This window comes from Balaenoptera musculus, chromosome 2 (genome assembly GCF_009873245.2).
Source record: "Balaenoptera musculus isolate JJ_BM4_2016_0621 chromosome 2, mBalMus1.pri.v3, whole genome shotgun sequence".
Lineage (NCBI taxonomy): Eukaryota > Metazoa > Chordata > Mammalia > Artiodactyla > Balaenopteridae > Balaenoptera > Balaenoptera musculus.
Genome location: NC_045786.1, coordinates 150,732,816 through 150,753,007, shown reverse-complemented (window position 1 = coordinate 150,753,007; position 20,192 = coordinate 150,732,816). Strand labels below are relative to the sequence as shown.

Below are 20,192 nucleotides of genomic sequence, written 5' to 3'. Positions count from 1 at the left end.
GCGCACCGCGATGAAGAGTGGTCCCCACTTGCCACAACTAGAGAAAGCCCTCGCACAGAAACGAAGACCCAACACAGTCATAAATAAATAAATAAATAAATAAAAGAACGTGAATTTCTTTAAAAAAAAAAAAAAGTTGTATTATCTCTGAAATAATTAAAAGAAAATTTGAGTCATAGAAAATCTCAGGAATATGACTAAGAAATGGTAACAAATGGAAAATGTAGAGACTTGGATTCTCGTCCTGACTTTGAATCTAACTTTCTTGTGACTGGACAAATAGCTTAAATTTTCCTTGGGGTTGTCATTAGTAATGTGAAGAAGAAAAGTGAGACAACTTGAGAATTACTTGTAATAGAAATGCTTCTCACTTTGTGTGCATTTTTCGTCCTCTACATTTACATATAAATCCCTTTAGACAGTATCCCTTAAGATAGTTTCTTTATTCTTTTATCTCAAAAATCATGTTGATCTTGGCATGCTTTTTCTCTTAAAAAATGCAGAATTCTTGAAGACTTGAAAAAGGACTATCTCTTATTTGTATGGTCAAATACCTTGTACAGATCTTGACACACAGATAGAAATGAAATATTTGTTGAATGAGTGAAAAGAATGCTGATCTTTGCATGCTTTTTCTCTTAAAAAATGCAGAATTCTTGAAGACTTGAAAAAGGACTATCTCTTATTTGTATGGTCAGATACCTTGTACAGATCTTGACATATAGATAGAAATGAAATATTTGTTGAATGAGTGAAAAGAATGAGATGATTATGATGATGTTGAGCTCTTTGGTAGAAAGGGGGCTCTGGGTTCCTAGGGGAGTCTTTGATGTCTGAAAATTATTTTTGTAGTTTTAGAAATGTTAAAAAACTTAAACAGGGATCTACACTTCTGGGGACATGAAATTAAAGGGAGGAATCAAGGGGTGAGAGATTTCCCAAGACTAGCAGTACTGAAATATAAGGTGACTGTAGACTACTGTATACCGTGCCTTCTCTTTTTCAGTCATACTCCTATTTTCTCTCCCAGCCTCCTGGGAAAGCAGGAGTTTTTGATTGATTGCTAGACACTGTGAATAAAAGACCTGCAGAGACTAAAGTCAATGTTGTTTTTGCCTTTTGCTGTCTTAGATATGGCAAGGGCCTGAGCACCTCCATCTAACCAGGGATTGAGCTGGGTGGGCTGGGCTGAGTTTTTTTTTTTTTTAATAAATTTATTTTTTATTTTTGGCTGCGTTGGGTCTTCGTTGCTGTGCGTGGGCTTTTTCTAGTTGCGGCGAGTGGGGGCTACTCTTCATTGTGGTGCATGGGCTTCTCATTGAGGTGGCTTCTCTTGTTGCAGAGCACGGGCTCTAGGCGCGCGGGCTTCAGTCGTTGTGGCACATGGGCTCAGTAGTTGTGGCTTGCGGGCTCTAGAGCGCAGGCTCAGTAGTTGTGGCACACGGGCTTAATTTCTCCGCAGCATGTGTGATCTTCCCGGACCAGGGATCGAACCCGTGTCCCCTGCATTGGCAGGCGGATTCCTAACCACTGCATCACCAGGGAAGTCCTGGGCTGAGTTTTTAGGTAGATTCAGTTCACTCTAGTGAGTACAGCGTCTCAAGGATGAGATCTGTTGTGTGTTTGTTGCAGGCCCCTCCCTCTGTTATGACTTCACCTCTTAAGCATTGTAAGACTGTGGTTGATTTCAAGTCACCTTTCTAGTCCATCTCCCCAGCTTCTCCAGCACTTAGTAAACGTCCTATGCAGAAAACTGGTCACGTATCTGGGACTCTTCATACTAACCTATATAGCTGTTATAGACTCTGCTGGTTTTTCTTTCTCTTGGTAGAGTTTCTCTGCCTCTGGCAAGTCCAGTTATGATCAGTTCCTGTTCAAACTCTGCAAATACCAGGAGGAGAGAAAATGACTAGCAATTGCAGCTCACTAAGGAAAGGCTTTTCCCTCTTTGGAATTTTAGGTCATCTTGTCCTCTTTGCATGGAAAACAATTCTTCATTGTCTTTAAAACTACTTCCTGTTTTGAGTAATCTGTTTAGTTTTATGTAGTTTTTCTGTGAAAGTGATGGCTTGCCTCTACATATTACCTCCCACTTAGAAGCGAAAGTCTCAATATTGTTTTCTGATGTTTTTGTTTCTGTTGCTATAAATGTGACATTTAAATAAACAAGATAGAAATGATTTCTCTTTGTGAAGTCTGGAGATAGACAGGTAGTCCTGGGCAGGTAGGTGATGAGGTATCTTCTTTGTTGTCTTGCAGTCTTTGAGGATGTTGTCTTCAGTGAGCATCTTCAACCACATCTATGTTCTAGGCCACAGGCAGAAGGAAAGAGAAGTGAGAGAAAGCAATTGCTGTTTTAAAGGATGTAATCCAGCCCTGGTACTCACCATTTCTATTCACTTCCTATTGGCCCAAATTCCTCACACGGTTACCTTTTGCTGCAAGAGAGATTGGGAATGTGGACTGTGGCTGGGTAGCCTTGCACCCAGCTAAAACTGAGAGAACCTGTTACTAACGGGAACTTACAGAGAATATATACAAGGGGCGAGTTAGCTCTCTCTTCCACAGTATGATATGAGGAAAAGCTCTAACTAGGGTTTGTTTTTTTTTTCCCTAAACAGTCAATTTTCTTAAAATTTTTTTTTTTACACTTTATTTTATTTTTTTGGCTGCTTTGTATGGCTTCCAGGATCTTAGTTCCCCCACCAGGGATCGAACCCGGGCCCACGACAGTGAAAGCGTGGAGTCCCAACCGCTGGACCGCCAGGGAATTCCCTACATCTTAGTTTTATTTCTTTGCAAATTAAAGGTGCATTGAAAAATAAACTAATGAAGAGAAATGAGAGGTCCAGGGCAGGGGTATCCCAGGCTGGGAGCCGGCAAGCCTGGCCACCATCAAGCCTAGCCCTTGTCCTGCCGCAGCCAGGTCAGGTTGGGAGATAACTGTCAGCCACTCTGTCAGTGCGAAAGCCTGCGTGGTGGCCTGGCAGGAGAGACTAGCCGCCTCTGCCTGTCTCCCCAGCAACCCCCAGCTTGGAGAGCAATGTTTCCAGCAGGAGCTCAGAGTGGGATGTGGGCTGGCTCTGTGAGGTACTGCAAGTTGATGACCAGGCTCCTTACAGAACCATCCAGTGTTGGGGCCTCTCCAGCTGGAAAGGAGGCTGATACCTCTCCCAGGTCTTAATACACTTTACAACTCTGTTCCCAAGCTCATTCATCTCTGATAATGTTCCTCTGTCCACCAAGCAATCACCAATCATTGCAGGAGAGAGAGAACAGTGGGAGCGGAGCGAGAAAGCTAGTCAGCCACCCTTAGTGACTTTTGAGTTGGCTATTGACTTCCAGCCCCTAGAAGACTGACCCCTTTTCTCTCTACTGTGTACAGTCTATACCCGACTCTTGTGCACCTGTATGTATGTTTACCCCTAATAGAGGAAGTTGTTGATTACACTGAGATGAATTAGCAGCCCCTCCCCCTGGGATCCCTACTCCTTCCCGCCTGCCCTTCTCTTCTTGGAGGCTGGTCCAAAGGGACACAATATTGCGAGGGTCTGGGTGGCTCCAAATCCTCCAACACCAAATCATATACAGTGAACTGAGAAACTACATTCATTACGACAGGATTAGTAGGAAAAGGAGAGTAAAGTGAGGGGATAGGGGCACCTTCCAACAGCAGGACGTGACAGAGTGGTAGGATACTTGAGCCCAGAAAAAAGGTGTCTCCTTATACCTCCCCCTTGCCCCAAAGAGACTGAGGTCAGCTTACGTAACTTATAAGATATGGAACTGTCCCAATTTCTCTGCTGTCCTAGGGTACTTTCTGGAAGCTGGCCTGGACCCTATGCTGTTTACCGACTTGCTGTAGCTTGGTAGCTGCCAAATCTTGTGCATATGACAGACAGGGTCCACATTGGATGCTCCCCCGCTCAGGCTCTTGTCTTCCCCCGGGAAGTGTTTGAACAGCATCTCCAGCTTGTCCTCTTATTTCACCAAGATAAGCTTCAGGTACCGTCATCTCTGTGCCCTCAAACTATCAGTGAGGCCTCACACCTTCTTGGACAGCAGATTATCCAGAACTGGCAGAACACTCCAGCCAGTGGTGATCTGACTGAAGGAGGAGACACCGAAGAGGCTCTGGACGACACCCTGTTGGACACTTGTTCCCACACAGAGGAAGAGGTTGAGCCCATTCTCCAGCAAATATTGGGTTGGCCAGAAAGTTTGTTCAGGTTTTTCCATAAGATGTTATGAAAAACAAACGAACTTTTTGGCCAACCCAATATATATCCCCTTTGTTTAGATGCTCTTCAGATGCCCGAACTGCCTGTGGTTCAGTGGTATTCTCAATGGGGAGACTTGGTTAATGGTAGGAGCTGAGGATAGACGAAGGCGTTGGTCTCAGCCATGTCCGTGGAGGTAACTAGCTGTCGGACATAGGCGCGGTCATCAGTAGTGACTTCAGCTCCAGGCTGCAGGACGTCACTCTTCAACAAAGAGTTCAGGTAAACTGGGTGTAGCTTCAGGCACTCAAGAAGGATCAACTATCCCACAGAGCAGGGGCTGGCACAGTTCTTTCTGTAACAGGCCAAGATCTGGGCACACTGAGTGACAAGAGTGTCACGAATAATTTTCACAGGGCTGTTCAGGAGCCCCTGGTATGCAAACTTGGCCATGTAGTTGATGAGCACGTCAGTCTCACAGTTTCAGTACAGATCAGCCAGCTGGATGCAGCAGGTGAGGGCCAGGTTGTGGATGTGGAGCCATCACTGCCCTGCGCAGCTGGTGTAGAGCAGGGCACACTGCAGGAGGGCTCCACTCTCTTCATTGAGCCGATCGTCATGCTTAACTCCACAGTCACCGTCTTGTCCCCATCCAGCCCAACCAGCTCCACATCTTTTGTGTTGCTCAGGTAGAAAGCCCCAAAGAAATCTACAGCACGGATACCAGTGCTTGTCAGGACCCTCTTTACAGCATCAAAGCCAATGACCTGTACATTCTGACCCAGGTCACTGAGGAACCATTCCTGGTCATTCTCCACCTGAAAGCAAGCATATTTATAGACAGAGCCACCACTTAGCTGGGGTATGACAGAGAGCATGGCCACTTCCACATACTGGTTGGGGAAGAGGAAGAGGTCTACACAGCAGCCTTGGGCCACACACTCCTTGGCCAGTGTCCGATAGGCACCTGTCTGAGGCTGTAATAGAGCCTCCTCCTTGTCTGTGTTGATCAACTTCCTGTCGTCTCTGTTCTTCAGTTTCCCTGGGACCTCTGCGATGGGCAGGGAGGTGTGGAACAGAAATAGCTTCCCTGCACACTCAGCAGGCTTCAGAGCCTCCACGCCAGCCTGGATAACAGGAGCAAATACTGTCTCCGTCTCCCTTGTGTCTGCAAATGTTTCTGGAATCTGATCCAGTAAGCTGGTGATGACTGCCCGAGACTCATTGACGTTGACCAGGAAGCCATCCAGCAGTGGCACAGACATGTCACCCACATCAGATACAACCATCATCTGTGGCTGGGCCAATGAGCTCTTCACATTGTAGAAGCAGAGCACCTTACTATAGGTGACAAAGCCAACGTGGATTGCTGACTTTTCTGCCCTGCCCTCCCTAGGCAGAAAGTCTAACAGTGACTTGAGCTCCTCACAGAGGAGCCTAACAAGACCACTCCTGACGCCACTGTAGGAGACATCAGTCATGAAGATAAGGCAGGAGGGCTGGGGAACTTACTGTTCTTGCAGTAATCTACAGTGGCCAAGAATTCATAAGAGCCCAGGGATAGCTCAGGATGGTCATAAGCGTCCACACATTTGCCAGTATGATCCGGATGTTGAAAATACTGGGGGGGAACATCATTGATACAGCTGCAAAAGCAGCACTGGAAACGCCTCCCTCCCTCAATGAACTGCATGAAGGGGCACATGTATGCTTTGCAGCGATTGCAGCTCAAAGGGCCAGGTTCCCTGTGGTCAACGATATATGGTGAAGTCTCCTCTGGGGGCAGGCTTGCCAGCAGCTTGATGACAGCTGCCAGGGGCTCCTGAGCCTGCTAGACATGTCACATGTGCAAGGGATATTATAGGATGTGCATCAGATATATTGGGGACTTGCATTCCCTTGGTCTTTCACCAGGAAGTTGGTGTTGACTAAGGGTGGCACCTGGCCCCATACACCAGTAACCAGTGGCTCTGAACCCTGGTTGTTCCTGTCATCCTCAATAACCTGAATAAAGCTTGGGATGGCATCAGGGTATAGGCGCTTAGGAGGCAATAGTTGAGGTGTCCCAGGCTGGCTGCCCAAAGTGTCTGCTCCTGGGTAGGGACTTCCATAATTGGGCTGAGGGCCCTGGGCTGGTCCAAAGGAAACATTTTGTTGCAGCTGGTAGCCTGGCTGCTGGGAGGAGTGCATAGGTGGTGGTGGTCCTGGGAGCCCAGTCATTTGGGTGCCAGGGGGCAGAGCTTGAGGAGGTGAGGACACATGGTTGGGCTCGCTCCCTGGGGGCCCCCCGAAACTCTGTCCAGGCAGGAGTGGACCAGTCATCGAAGGCATTCAAGGACCCCCTGAAGCTGTGGGTGTGAAGCTGGCGGCCTGTGGTGGGACAGATTGCTGGGAAGGCAGGGCCCCAGGATGACCCTGGGCCTGGCTAAGGGGAGGAGCCTGGCCCTGAGGGTAGGAGCCGTACAGACTGGTGTTAGGGAAACTTCCTGAGGCTGAGGCAAGTGATGTTGGTGGACCGTAGCCTAGACCCGGAGCGGGAGGCCCTGGGGCCACAGCACCACTGATCTGCATTCTGGCCAGCTGAGCAGTCACCTGTGTACTTGTTAGGGGAGGGCTATAGGGCTGAAGCACAGCTGACCACGGGAGCCAATGGGACTAACCCAAATGGCTGAGACCCAGGGAGCCTCTGCATCTGAACAGTGGAGCTTGGCCCATTCTGTAGGTCTCCTTGGCCAAACTGGCCATATGCTGTCTGGCCACAAGGGCCCTGTGCTGTTGAGGCTGGAGGTGCCCCTGAAGAAGGTGGGACTCTTGAAACACCTGGGGGAGGGGTTTGCCCATGGCCTGGTACTGGGCCATTGGAGGCTCCACAGGGGGTGGGGCTGTGGGTTCTGGTTGCCCACCACAGCCAGATTGATGACACCCTGGGTAGACAGGCTGAGGCTCCCCAAATGGCAGCACAGGTGGGGCTGACTGACTTGGTTTCGCCCGGCTCCAGATCCAGGTTCGACTTCATTCCTAACGTCAAGACTCCCAGGCTCCACTTCCAGTTCCCTTAAAATCTTGTATTAAATAATCTATTACTTGCCCTTTAGTTTGTGATTTTTCTACTGTGAAAAGTTAGTTTTGTTTAACGGTTATGAGCATGTTCTCTGTAGTTAGATGAACTTAGCAGACAGATACTGTCTGAATTTTGATTTGTGGCCTTTTATTGCCCTTTTTAAAAAAGTACTAGTTCTGACTTTTTTTCTCTTTTGGCTCTATCTTCATGTGTATTGTTGAGAACCTGGGAAGAGGTTAGTTATAGCGGGCAATTAGAATCTGATGTCCCCTAATATAGGGAAGTAAGTACTTACGATTTTGAACCAGGTATCCCTTATCCAAGATAAGATAGTCAGCAATATTCCAAATGCACAAAATTGACAAAATGGGAAGCCATTTTTTTAAATTTGCTAAAGACGTAAAAGTTTGCAGGCTATGCCAACATATAAAAACCTGTTGAGTAAGTGCAGAAAAGAAGTTCTAAGAATTTTAACATAGAGTATGTATCTGTTAAATTTCTTTCAGTTGATAGCAACTGACTCTAGCTAAACAAAAAGGTGATTTGTTGCAAGGATGATAGGTATACAACGAAAGAAAAGGAAAAAGTAGGGAGGAATTGATGAACAACTCAGAAAAGGTAAAATGGCAGGAAATCACACAGCGCTTGACACCTTGGCAACAGGAGTTTATGGACCTTTTCTCCAGGACGTTGGCAGTCCAGTGTCCTTCAGACTCCTTCCCCACTGAAATTTTAAATCCCCACGAGAGAGCGTTGTTGGGTTCATTTTGGCATAGGTGCCTACCGCTGTGCTAGTCAGTTATGACCCAGGAAATCGGTCATATTGCACAGATGTGACCCCCAGGGACCCACCCCTGGTATAAGGGAGTATTCCCAGAGAAGGGAGACTGATGCGAACTGGGTTGCCTTTCCAGTTCGTGTCCACTACAAAGCCAGAGTGGAGGGCACGGTGTTACAGGCCTAGAACATGTTAGAGGTGGAATAGAGCTCAGAAGAAGAGGCGGAATTTGTGGCAGAGCTGCACTGGTACGAAGAACTCCTATTACATCTGTCTGTCACACCTTGATGCTTATCTAGAGATAGGAAAGTGCTACAGAGGTGTGAGTGGCAAGTGAAAATAACAACTCCTGTGCAGAACATGACTGCCCAGAGTGCACAGGATGACGCTGACTGAAATCCTGCAGTGCGTATAGACTTGGAGGGCTGCATTTTTGAGTTTTCAATAGGAATATGGTAATGTCAAAATATAGGTTTGTTTCCCAGCTGGCTTTGGAAGCACTTCTTAGTCCATTCCATATGAGATACTTACCCACAAAAATTCGGGAACTTACCCTGATTGCAAGAAAAAATGTGGACTCCCTACTTTTCAAAATTTGCCTGCCAAAAAAAAGAGGACACTTCTGGAAATATATGTTCAGAGTGTGGCATAGCTTGTGTGATGGGCATAAAGCTCCTAACTATTTTCTCTAGTATGTGTGGTAGGCAGTAGTGAGAGGCTAGTATATTTTCAGTAAAATTTCAATAAAGAACCATTTCAGCAGAACTTATTTTAAGGAACAACACAGCGTATCACTGGAAATGAATAGGGTTCATTTAAAGGAAAAGATATAACAGTCCTTTGATTGCTGATGCATAATGGGTGGTTCATATTGGACATTAATTTTTTAAATTATGTCCCAAGCTATCTACCAGGTGGGCAGGTTCTGTTGTGATAGGCAGGTTCTGTCATCCTGCTGTCACATTAAGCAGAAATGTGTTTATTTGCTTTAAAAAATCATGCTTATGTGATTTTGTATTTATGTCAGAAATGTAAGCTTCTGTTTTCCAATAAGTACTTCCCCAAAATTGCATAGTTACTTTGTGTCCGTTCATGGGATTCTCGAAACCTCTGCTCAGGATTATTCCTTCTAAGTCATTTTACAGTGTAATGAAAACCCCCTTTTTTTTCTTTTCTGAAACTAAAGAGAGAATACAATACATTATCCAGGACTTTCTTTTGCTACAAAGGACACTCTTAGGATGATTAGCGGAATCTAAATAAAGTACGTATTAGTATTCTAGCCATTTCCTGATTTTGATAATTGTTCTATAGTTATGTAAAAGAATGTCTTTGTTTTTAGAAATATGCACTGAAGTATTAAAAGATAAAGGTACAGTATAACTGCAACTGACTCACAAATCGTTCATGAAGAAATTCTCCATCATTCTCTCTCTCTCCACACACACACACACACACTTATTTTTTCCTGAACCAATTGAGAGTAGGTTATGTGCATTATGTCTCTTTACCTCTGTCTTAGTTCAGGCTGCTATTAACAAAATACCATAGATGGGGTGGCTTAAACAACAGATATTTATTTCTCACGATTCTGGAGGCTGGTAAGTCCAAGATCAGAGGTGCTGGCAGGTTCAGTTCTTTGTGAGGACCCTCTTCCTGGCTTGTAGACAGCCACTTTCTCATAGTATGCTCACATGGCCTTTCCTCAGTGGAGATCTCTGCCTTCTCTTCTTCTAAGAGCACTAATCACATCGAGAGGGTCCCACCCTCATGACCTAAACATAAGTATCTCCCAAAGGCCCAACCTTCAAATACCTTCACACTGGGGGTTTAGGGCTTTAACATATGAATAGGGGCAGAGACACAAACACTCAGCCTCTAATATTCTGCCCATGGCCCTCCTAAAAGTCATGTTTTATGGTGTGTGCTTAGTCTTTGCCTTTTTTTTTTCCTTCTTCATTTTCTGGAAAAAATATTACTGTTCAGGCAAATGTGTCTTGGTATTCATTGGCGTTCTTAAACTTCCCTTGAATAATAATACAGAGTGTCACACTCTTGTCTGCTTAATGTGAAATTTTTTGACCTGGAGGGAGTGATATGCTAATATTTTTCTTGATTGCCTTGTCGACAGTGTAATTCTCAAGTTAGAGTGACTGAGAAGCCTCTTAAGAGCCCTCTTGCATGGTGAATCCGGAATATGAAATATTCTGTAAGGGTTTGTAGACTGTGTTTGTTTAGAGTGATCTTGATCTCCAGTCCAGTTGAGACTAGAAGGTGTCAGATATGGGTTCTAGAAATGTTCTAATATTAATTGTGTAATCATCATAAGTTAACCCCTTCTATGACAGAGCAAAGAGCATAATGTGTATTTTCATTTACAAGTACTTGTTGAGCTCCTACAAGGTGCCACTTTCTGTAATACTGATAGTAATAAAAGGAAACATTATTCTTTTTCCTTTGTTTTTTTTTTTTTTTTTTTTTTTTGGCCACTCCGCGCGGCTTGCAGGATCTTAGTTCCCCAACCAGGGATCAAACCCACGCCATTGGCAGTGAAAGCTCGGAGTCTAACCACTGGACTGCCAGGGAATTCCCAAAAGGAAACATTATTGAGTACTTATTATTTGTTAGCACTTAATAAATACTATCCTGAGTGCTAGTTGTGCAGTGAACAAAATAAGCCTGGTGCTTTCCCTTACAGAATATTATACACGTATAAGATGGTAATACCATTATTTTTATTTGAATCATGTCAGAGATAGCATTCAGCATCTGCACTTAAAGATCAAGTAATTTTGTTTTCTCTGAGTTCTAAGACTTTTTCACCTATGAGAAGTTTGCATGTCAGTTGGTCTGTCCATTCTGACTCTGTGAATGATCATAGTGAAGTGTGCTTTGAGGCCACATTGTAAAAGTTACTTCATAGTTGAATCTCACTTCCTTAAAATGCATTTAATTTTATTAAATGAGGCTATGATAGAATCACACAATATTTAAAAGCAAACTAATGATTTAACTTTCTCCTTCCTAGTCAGTCCAACCAACTGTATAAATTTACTTGGTCTTGCTGGTTTGGGTGTGTCTGAAATAAAGGTGGATCTCTTTTTAAAGAGATCCACCCACAGCATTCCTGGCATATAAATCTGCTACACATTTGTTAGAGACTTAGGAGCTCTGAAAATTGCCTTACTTTTTACTAGTATGTTCAGTTGAGAGAAAATAGTGTAAACAATTTCAGAGTTACAGTGAGTTGGGTACTGGTGTGTTCTTATGGCAAGATATTTTTAGATATAGTTTTTTAAAAAGATAATCGGGGCTTCCCTGGAGGTGCAGTGGTTAAGAATCCGCCTGCCAATGCAGGGGACACGGGTTCGAGCCCTGGTCCGGGCAGATCCCACATGCCACAGAGCAGCTAAGCCCACGCAGCACAACTACTGAGCCTGCACTCCAGAGCCCACGTGCCACAGCTACTGAAGCCCGCATGCTTAGAGCCCGCGCTCGGCAACAAGTGAAGCCCACACACCTCAGCGAAGACCCAATGCAGCCAAAAATAAATAAATAAAATAAATAAATTTATTAAAAAACAAGATAATCAGAATGTTATTTTCCTTGTGTTTTAAGTGCTCTTGATTTTGCTTTTTCCAGCTTAATAGCTTGCTTACATGTTATTACTAATTTTTAAACAATTTTCTATCTTCAGATATTGGTTCATTTTTAGCTATTCTGTTCTAAACACATTACAACTTTGCTCCTGCATGAAAGTTTAAGCAGTAAATGTTAACACAAAATTCCACCACTGGGGAAGAGATTGATGAAGACCTAAGCCAGTTTTACAAATAGTTTTCAGAGGTTCTTTAGGCCACCAAATTGAATCATTACCAACAGATTTCATGTATCATGCCTATCCACATGTCTTTCCTTTGTCAAATACAGTAATTTGTTTCCAAACTGTTCTAACTTGTAGCATTCTAGTAGCTTTCCCAAACTAATATTCCCAGGCTACGGTATTCTAAAATATATTTAGCCCTTCGATCAGGTTGCCTGAGAGGCCAAGAAAGAATCTTTTATTCCTTTGGAATTCTTCTTAACTCTAGTACAGTGCTCAATAGAAAATATGTTCCTGGTAAATTGTGATTGACCATCCTCAGAGCAATCAGTTGTTTCAGAGTTAAGATTAAAGTTGACACACAAACTACTTTAGTGGAATTTTTCTGTAAAACAACATTTCCATTAAAATTGACCAAAGAGTAAACAGCTTTCAGCTATGAGATCAAAGTACAGTACCTTGGTGTTTGTTTGTTAATATTTGGATATCCCTAAAGAGGAAACTAGGGATAATCTTATAATGTTTGGAAAAGGTCACTAGGTCAAGATGAAGGAGGACAGAATGATTTCAGGACTGTTAGTGATCACTCTAACAGTTTTTCCCCTTGTGTTGGATTTCACTTTCTTCCTGCGTTATACAATGCTGGATCACTCTTAATGTAAGCATTTTATTTTTGTGAATAATTTATTTGTGTTACCACTGACAACAAAGGCTAGTATAAACTATGTGTTTCCATAGAGGCCTAGTGCTAATAATTATTTGAAATGCTATGGCTCGGTGGCTTTAAGAATATTTAGCAGTAAAACATTTACAAATATTTTATTTTATTCTAAAACTGAATTTACTTTTGATTATTTGTAAGCTAATATACTATTTTCAGGCTAGGCTTTCTCTTTGTTGATTTATATTTTTTATTTTCTTCATTAGGACAAAGAAAATTATGCATTCTCTAACCATATCACTTTAGGATCTCTTTCATAAGATCAAGTGATAGAAATCAGTGTTAAGCATTGTTCTTACACAGTCCATCTCCCCTTGTTTTTCTTTGCTGTTCATCTGAAGTATGTATAACTTAAAACTTATTTCCACAGAAAAAAATTATGCCCCGTTTAGAACTTAGCAGATGTTTAGTTGGGGGTGGGGGTGGGGTTTGACAATTGCTTAGAGAATTCTGAATGTATGCAAATCTGTAAGGACTCAGATTTTAAGTAGCACTCTTTTTCTTACCATGACTGAAAGAAACATTTTTAACCTCCCTTTTAGATACATCATGTTACACAAAATGGAGGACTATATAAAAGACCATTTAATGAAGGTTTTGAAGAGACACCAATGCTGGTCGCTGTGCTTACTTACGTGGGGTATGGTGTCCTCACTCTCTTTGGATATCTTCGAGATTTCTTAAGGCATTGGAGAATTGAAAAGTGTCACCATGCAACAGAAAGAGAAGAACAAAAGGTAATTGTTAGTCTTTGATTCTGTAAATGGAAGCCTCTGATCTTGCTGTTTTCACTCATTTTTTTCTTTAGATATTTGGGTATACGTTAAAATAAAAAATATTCTAGATGCAGTTAAATGAAAACATTCCACAAGGGAAGCTAAAAACAAGGGTAAAGGCATGGAGAAATCAAAGCATTTAACATGTTTTAATTTAATCATCACAAGAATCTATTCTTATTTTATGGACAAGAAAGCTAAAGTTCACAGGTTAAGTGACATTTCCCAAGATGCCTAATGTCAGAGCTGGTATGTGGACACAGGTATGTGAAGAGCCAGAAGCCATGTCCTTTCTGTTCACAATACAATACTGTGTATCCCAAGTTGTGTCTACAGTCTTCTGGAAAGATTGTGTTCTTTAGAACTCATGTTGTGTTTTCTCATAGGCACATTACACATACATGTCTAGTTCACAGATCACCTCTTCTCCCCAGAAATCAAGCCCTGAAGCAGAATTTGGCTGAGCTACTCTCTTTTCTGTGGAAAACCATCTTGTTTTAGTAATGGTAAACAGATGATAATGATTGTCTCTGGGGAGGAGGATGGCATTCACCTCACTTCACTTTTCTCTGCATACTCCTTTGTGCTTCTAGAGTTTTGTACAGTATACATGTATTGTCTACTCTTAAAAAAAATAGTTGAAAGTCAACTGTACTCCAATAAAATTAAAGAAAATAAAACAACCTAATTTGTCTTGAACTGAGGAACACTATGTTCTTTCCCAAACCAAAATATTTCTTTATGGGCATTTTTTTTAATGTTTTAAATTTTATTATTTAAAATGATAAAAGATTTTCTTTATCCCATAATAAAGTTTTTTTTTCATTAAGAAAATAAATAGAATTAGAGTGAAAAATGCCTGATTTTATGAAAAACAAACTTGTTTGTTCTTGGCATGTGACGTATGGAGAAGGTTGTCCTCTAGCCCAGGGAATGCACTAGATTAGAGAAGGGATTCAGAAGTTAGAAATTTTTTGTCTATCATACATCTCACTTTCATGGGACATTAGAGGAGAGAGGCAGATGTGGTGGCATTAACATCAACACTGAGAGGGGAGCCAGTAAACACTGGGAATGGATGACGGAGACATGGGAAGGGGGAGAAAGCACCAAGAAACATGGGAAAGGAAAGGACCTCATCAGCTACTAGGAAGCCAAAACCAATCAGCATAGGGACTGAGGATCCTGAAACTGGGAGAACTGAGGACCCAGGCGTTCTTCTCTCATCTCAACCATTCTGCACCCTTCCCAGCCCTGGTACCACAAGTTGGCCCTCTTTCTCGTTGCCCTGAAATGCCTACAAGTTCATTTCAATTAAGAAGGTATTTTTTGGATAACTAATAAGAACCTGCTGTATTAAAAAAAAAAAAAGGTATTTTTTGGATATCTAATGCAAGCAAAGCCCTGCATTCAGAACTCGGTCCAGTAGGCGAAACTAATTTTCATCATTGAAAACAAATTAAATTTCTTTGATTCACTTTTTGCTACCCCTGTACATCCCCAATAGATTTTCTGGTAGGGTGCATCCACAATATGTTGATTTTTTACATCCCTTAGGTATGGCCTACTTACTATAGGTTATTAGCTTACTATGTACTTATTGTGTTGTACAGTATTACAATGACTTGTGTACAAACCAATATCTTCCTGCTAGACTGAGGTGATGGTGGTTGTGACTGATGGGGGCTAAAGTTTTATTCACATATTCAAACTAGAAAGCCTTTATGTACAGGGACCTCTCATAGTGTCTAAACACTGTAGAGACCTAATAATTGACATGTAGAGATGGGGGTGGGGGGAGTGCTGACTGTGGTGTAGACAGCGTTCCTGCTGAGGGGATAGAAGTGTACGCAAAGGCATGAGGAATGTTTGGGAGAACCTGGAAAGTGAATGTATGAGAAATGTGTTTTGAATGTTTGGTAGGCAATGAGGAGTCCTGGGCATTTTTGAGCAGGGGAGTGACTGGAGAGTTTGCACAGCTGGTGCTGTCTCAAAGTGTGATGAACAAATGAGTGAACCGATGGGGATGCACCTGAATTATTTTGTGAATGAGGACATTATCTTTGGAACTTTTTCATGTCTCCAGAGGGTAAATTGACTGTTCAAGTATTGGGGCTGCCTGTGTGTACTTAACTTTGTGTAAAAGAATTGGAGGGGTCTTCCCTGGTGGCACAGTGGTTAAGAATCCACCCGCCAGATGAATGGGTAAAGATGTGGCACATATATACAATGGAATATTACTCAGCCATAAAAAGAAACGAAATTGAGTTATTTGTAGTGAGGTGGATAGACCAAGAGTCTGTCATACAGAGTGAAGTAAGTCAGAAAGAGAAAAACAAATACTGTATGCTAACACATACATATGGAATATATATAAAAAAAAATGTACTGATGAACCTAGTTGCAGGGCAGGAATAAAGACGTAGACATAGAAAATGGACTTGAGGACATGGGGTGGGAGGGCGAAGCTGGGGTGCAGTGAGAGTAGCATCGACTTATACACACTACCGAATGTAAAATAGTTGGCTGGTGGAAAGCAGAAGCATAGCACAAGGAGATCGGCGTGGTGCCTTGCGATGACCTAGAGGTGTGGGATAGGGGGAATGGAAGGGAGGCTCAAGAGGGAGGGGATGTGTGTATGCACGTGGCTGATTCGCTTTGTTGTGCAACAAAGGCTAGCACAGTGTTGTGAAACAATTATACTCCAATAAAGATCTATTTTTAAAAAAAAAAAGAAGAAGAAGAATCCGCCTGCCAATGCAGGGAACACGGGTTTAATCCCTGGTCTGGGAAGATCCTACATGCTGTGGAGCAACTAAGCCTGTGCGCCACAACTACTGAGCCTGCGCTCTAGAGCCCGCGGGCCACAACTGCTGAGCCTATGTGCCACAACTACTGAAGCCCACGTGCCTAGAGCCCATGCTCTGCAACGAAGAGTAGCCCCGCTCACCGCAACTAGAGAAAAGACAGCATGCAGTAACGAAGACCCAACACAGCCAAAAATAAATTACTTAAATAAAATAAATTAAAAAAAAAAAAGAATTGGAACACATGGATTTTCTTCTTAAGTAGTTTCTAATTTTGTTGAGGGAACATAAACACTTCAAAATTATGGGCCTTTGCAAAGCACTATGCAGGTAAATAGTACTTGAATTGTATGCAGATGTAGAACAAAAAAGTAAACTGAGTAGCATAGAGTTAATCAGGAAATAATTCTTTTTTAAAAAAATAAATTAGTTTTAATTTTTGGCTGTGTTGGGTCTTTGTTGCTGCGTGCGGGCTTTCTCTAGTTGCGGCGAGTGGGAGCTACTCTCCTTTGCGGTGAGCGGGCTTCTCATTGCAGTGGCTTCTCTTGTTGTGCAGCACGGGCTCCAGGCTCACGGGCTTCAGTAGTTGTGGCACACGGGTTCAGTAGTTGTGGCTCTCGGGCTCTAGAGCACAGGCTCAGTAGTTGTGGTACACAGGCTTAGTTGCTCCGTGGCATGTGGGATCTTCCCGGACTAGGGCTCGAACCCTTGTCCCCTGCATTGGCAGGTAGATTCTTAACCACTGTGCCACCAGGGAAGTCCCCAGGAAATAATTCTTGAAAGAAGTAATAGGAGGAAATATGTAGGATGGAGGGGGACATTTGCCTCTAGAGTTTGTTTAGGGGAGGACTGTACTAGTTTATTCAAATTCATTTTAGTAGGATTTTCACAGTAGATAATATTAGCAGTTAAAAACAGCTGAATTCTGCCATTTTCTTATAAAAATTCAGCTATTAGAAGGGAAGGAAGGCTCATTTAGCCTTATGGCAGATCGTGTTTGTTTTCTGATGCTGGTTTAGATGTAGTGAGAGGGATAGGCCAGTTTTAAAGTGTTACACTGGGAAGAGGTGAGGGAAAGTGCTTGCTTAGGATCATAAAATGCAAATATAATGTTGCTACTTTCTCATTTCTCTGAGTGAGTAGTGTTCATAACCACATCCTTATTTTCTCCCTCATTCCATTACAAAAGAGAGCCTGTTTAAACTATTTATGCAAGTTCTTCATATGTTGCTTTGGGTAGAAATGAACCACACGGTCATGCTAATAAAGATGAGTTAGCATAAATGTGTTCTATTTTATATAAATTGCTAAAATTATTGGAATTATTTACTGCTTGATCTTCTGTTATTGGTGGTGTTTTGGATAAAAATGTTTTCTCTCAGTCTGGTTTCTTTTTTATGTGAGGTGAGGCTAGTAGTTCAGAAACGTGTATGTGATAGGTATAGTAAAAGCTTGAATTAATAAAAATGTTCTAATATCTAGATAGGAAATACCTAGAAATCTAAGGAGTAAATTGTGGTAGGTATTTACCACACACTTACTAAACTTTAACTGCCTCTACTGTTCATGATCATATATTCAGAAATGGGAGGGATAGGATACTGGGAAGGGACATTATATGTCTATATCCTGATGTATTTTAATTTTCAAGATACAAAAGAATTAAAATACATTAATTCAAATTCCTGGAAGGATTTATTCTTGACCTCCTTCAAAAAGTACCTTACTGGGAGGGAGGGAGACGCAAGAGGGAAGAGATATGGGAACATATGTATATGTATAACTGATTCACTTTGTTATAAAGCAGAAACTAACACACCATTGTAAAGCAATTATACTCCAATAAAGATGTTTAAAAAAAAAAAAGTAGCTTACTAAGAATATTCTGTTAATTGTCACTTTAGCAGTATCTTTGGAAACAATGAGTATAGTTGCTTGATATATTAAGCTGTGGGATTATCAATTGATTTGTTTTTTTTAGTTCTGTGGGTTTAAAAAGAGCTCTACTTTCCATAGTTTTGTGGTAAGTGTGGAGCCCAGGACAGCAGTCAAGCAGTCACCTATTTTTGGGCCACACCGTGCCACTTGCAGGATCTTAGTTCCCCGACCAGGGGTCTAATCCATGCCCCTTGCAGTGGAAGCACAGAGTCCTAACCCCTGGACTGCCAGGGAATTCCCTACTTAATTTTTTTTAAATAGCTTTATTGAGATATAATTTATGTACCATAAAGTTCACCTGTTTAAAATGTAAAGTTGAATGGTTTTTATTACTGTTTACAGAAAGTGTACAGCCAACACTATAAGCTAATTTTATAACATTTTCATTATCTGAAGAAGAAACCCCATACCCATTAACAATCACCCCTTCCTCCCGCACCTCACGCTAGGCAACCACTAGTCTACTTTCTGTCTCTAGACATTTCATATAAATGGGATCATACAATGTGTGATCTTTTGTGTCTGGCTTCTGTCACTTGGAATGTTTCTGAGGTTCATCCATGTTGTATGTTTCGATAATTCATTTTTTTATTGCTGAATCATATTCCATTGTATAGAGCAGTCATCTGTTTCCTCTTGGGATTTCCCACTGAAAAGCTATATCCAAAATAAACCTTTTTAAAGAGTTTTATTGTACATTATTACTGTGTGTGTGAATGTGTGTGTGTGTTTCTGTGTGCTTCTGTGTGTGCTTGCACATACACACATGCTGGCTGTAGGCCGACCATAGGAAAGGGGTGGGAAGGCCAATAGTCCAGTGGTCTTAACGTGCTTTGAATGCTGTAGAGAGTTATTTCAGATTGACTTAGTAGCAGCACAGAATGGGAGGCATTGTGGCTAGGGTTAGGAGCATAGACTGTGGAATTAAAAGACCTGGATCAGTTCCTGGCACTGCTTCTGGCCAGTTCTCTAGGTGGGAAAGCCATTTTGCCTTTCTGAAAATGGGAGTAATAGCTTCTGTAAGAGAGTTCAGGGATACTTAAGAGAAAATATATGTGAAGCACTTGGCAACACATATCATAAGTACTCAGTAATTGGGAACTCTTGTTTCTATTGATGTGATTATTCATCATCTTTATCCTCATCATAAAAGTATCTGGGCATGCATCTATGTTGGCCTGAATTGTCTTAACGAACATGGCCAATTTTTATAAAGTCAGCTTCGGAAAGTGGTAGCACCCAACCTTTTTCCCCTGTGATTTTTTTTTTTTTTGAACTTAGCTTTCAGAACTCATTTATGTGCAGAGGTTAATGTGGTGCCTAAATATGTAAATACCAGAATAATACTTGTGTTACTGAACCAGGTCTGTTTGCCCAAGATGCCGCAAGCCAAACACTGAGACTCGGGTTGGTTTACAGCCAAGAGTTTATTCACAAGGCAGCCAAGCGAGGAGGAGATGGAAGAACAAGTCTCAGGTCCACCTCTCTGAAGGCAAGGAGGTCAGGGTATTTATGGGGTAAGCAGGCGCGGTCTTAGGCATAGAGAAAGGTGATTAAAGGCAGAGAAAAGGTGAGGTAATCTTTGTTCTGCACAGGCACATGTGGGTTACATGCTTCTTCATATTCAAACTAGAGTCTCTTAGCTTGATCTGAGGGTGGAGTCTTCTGGCCCTCTGATGTTAAAAGGCCATTTACTGAACATCTGTGCAGCCCCAGTTTTAGGGTCAGTGGTCCCAAGCAGCCCCCAGCCAGCTTACACTGGGCAGGAGCTGACTCCAAGTTCCTTTAAAACAACTGGGGCTGTGTGAATGCTGGGAAGGCCTGCAGTTATAAAAGAGGCAAAAAGAGAGAAAGGAAAAAACTAAGGCGAACTTAATCAATGAAAGCAGTTTACGAGCAAAGGGTTTTTAACAAGCTGTTCCCTTATCTGTTGTTCTGTAAGACAAGTTCAAGACTTTCTCTTAGTTATCAACTTCTGTTAACTCTTTGGGGCACAATCTCACTTGTCAGGATCATCCTATATTTTTCCAGAAGGTTCACAGTCCCATATCTACAATCAAAACTCTAA

At 42.2% G+C, this 20,192-nt stretch overlaps 1 protein-coding gene and 1 pseudogene across 2 annotated transcripts in view; one reads left to right on the top strand and one right to left on the bottom strand.

Annotated features, from left to right (window-relative positions):
- SPTLC2 (serine palmitoyltransferase long chain base subunit 2) overlaps positions 1-20,192 on the top strand; it is a 116,387-nt gene that overhangs the window by 12,432 nt on the left and 83,763 nt on the right. For both annotated transcript variants that reach the window (XM_036842132.1, XM_036842134.1), the window contains exon 2: positions 13,146-13,340. In XM_036842132.1, coding sequence (XP_036698027.1) covers positions 13,146-13,340 — 195 coding nt within the window. The remainder of the gene's footprint in view (positions 1-13,145; positions 13,341-20,192) is intronic.
- Positions 3,772-6,860, bottom strand: LOC118891174 (annotated as a pseudogene).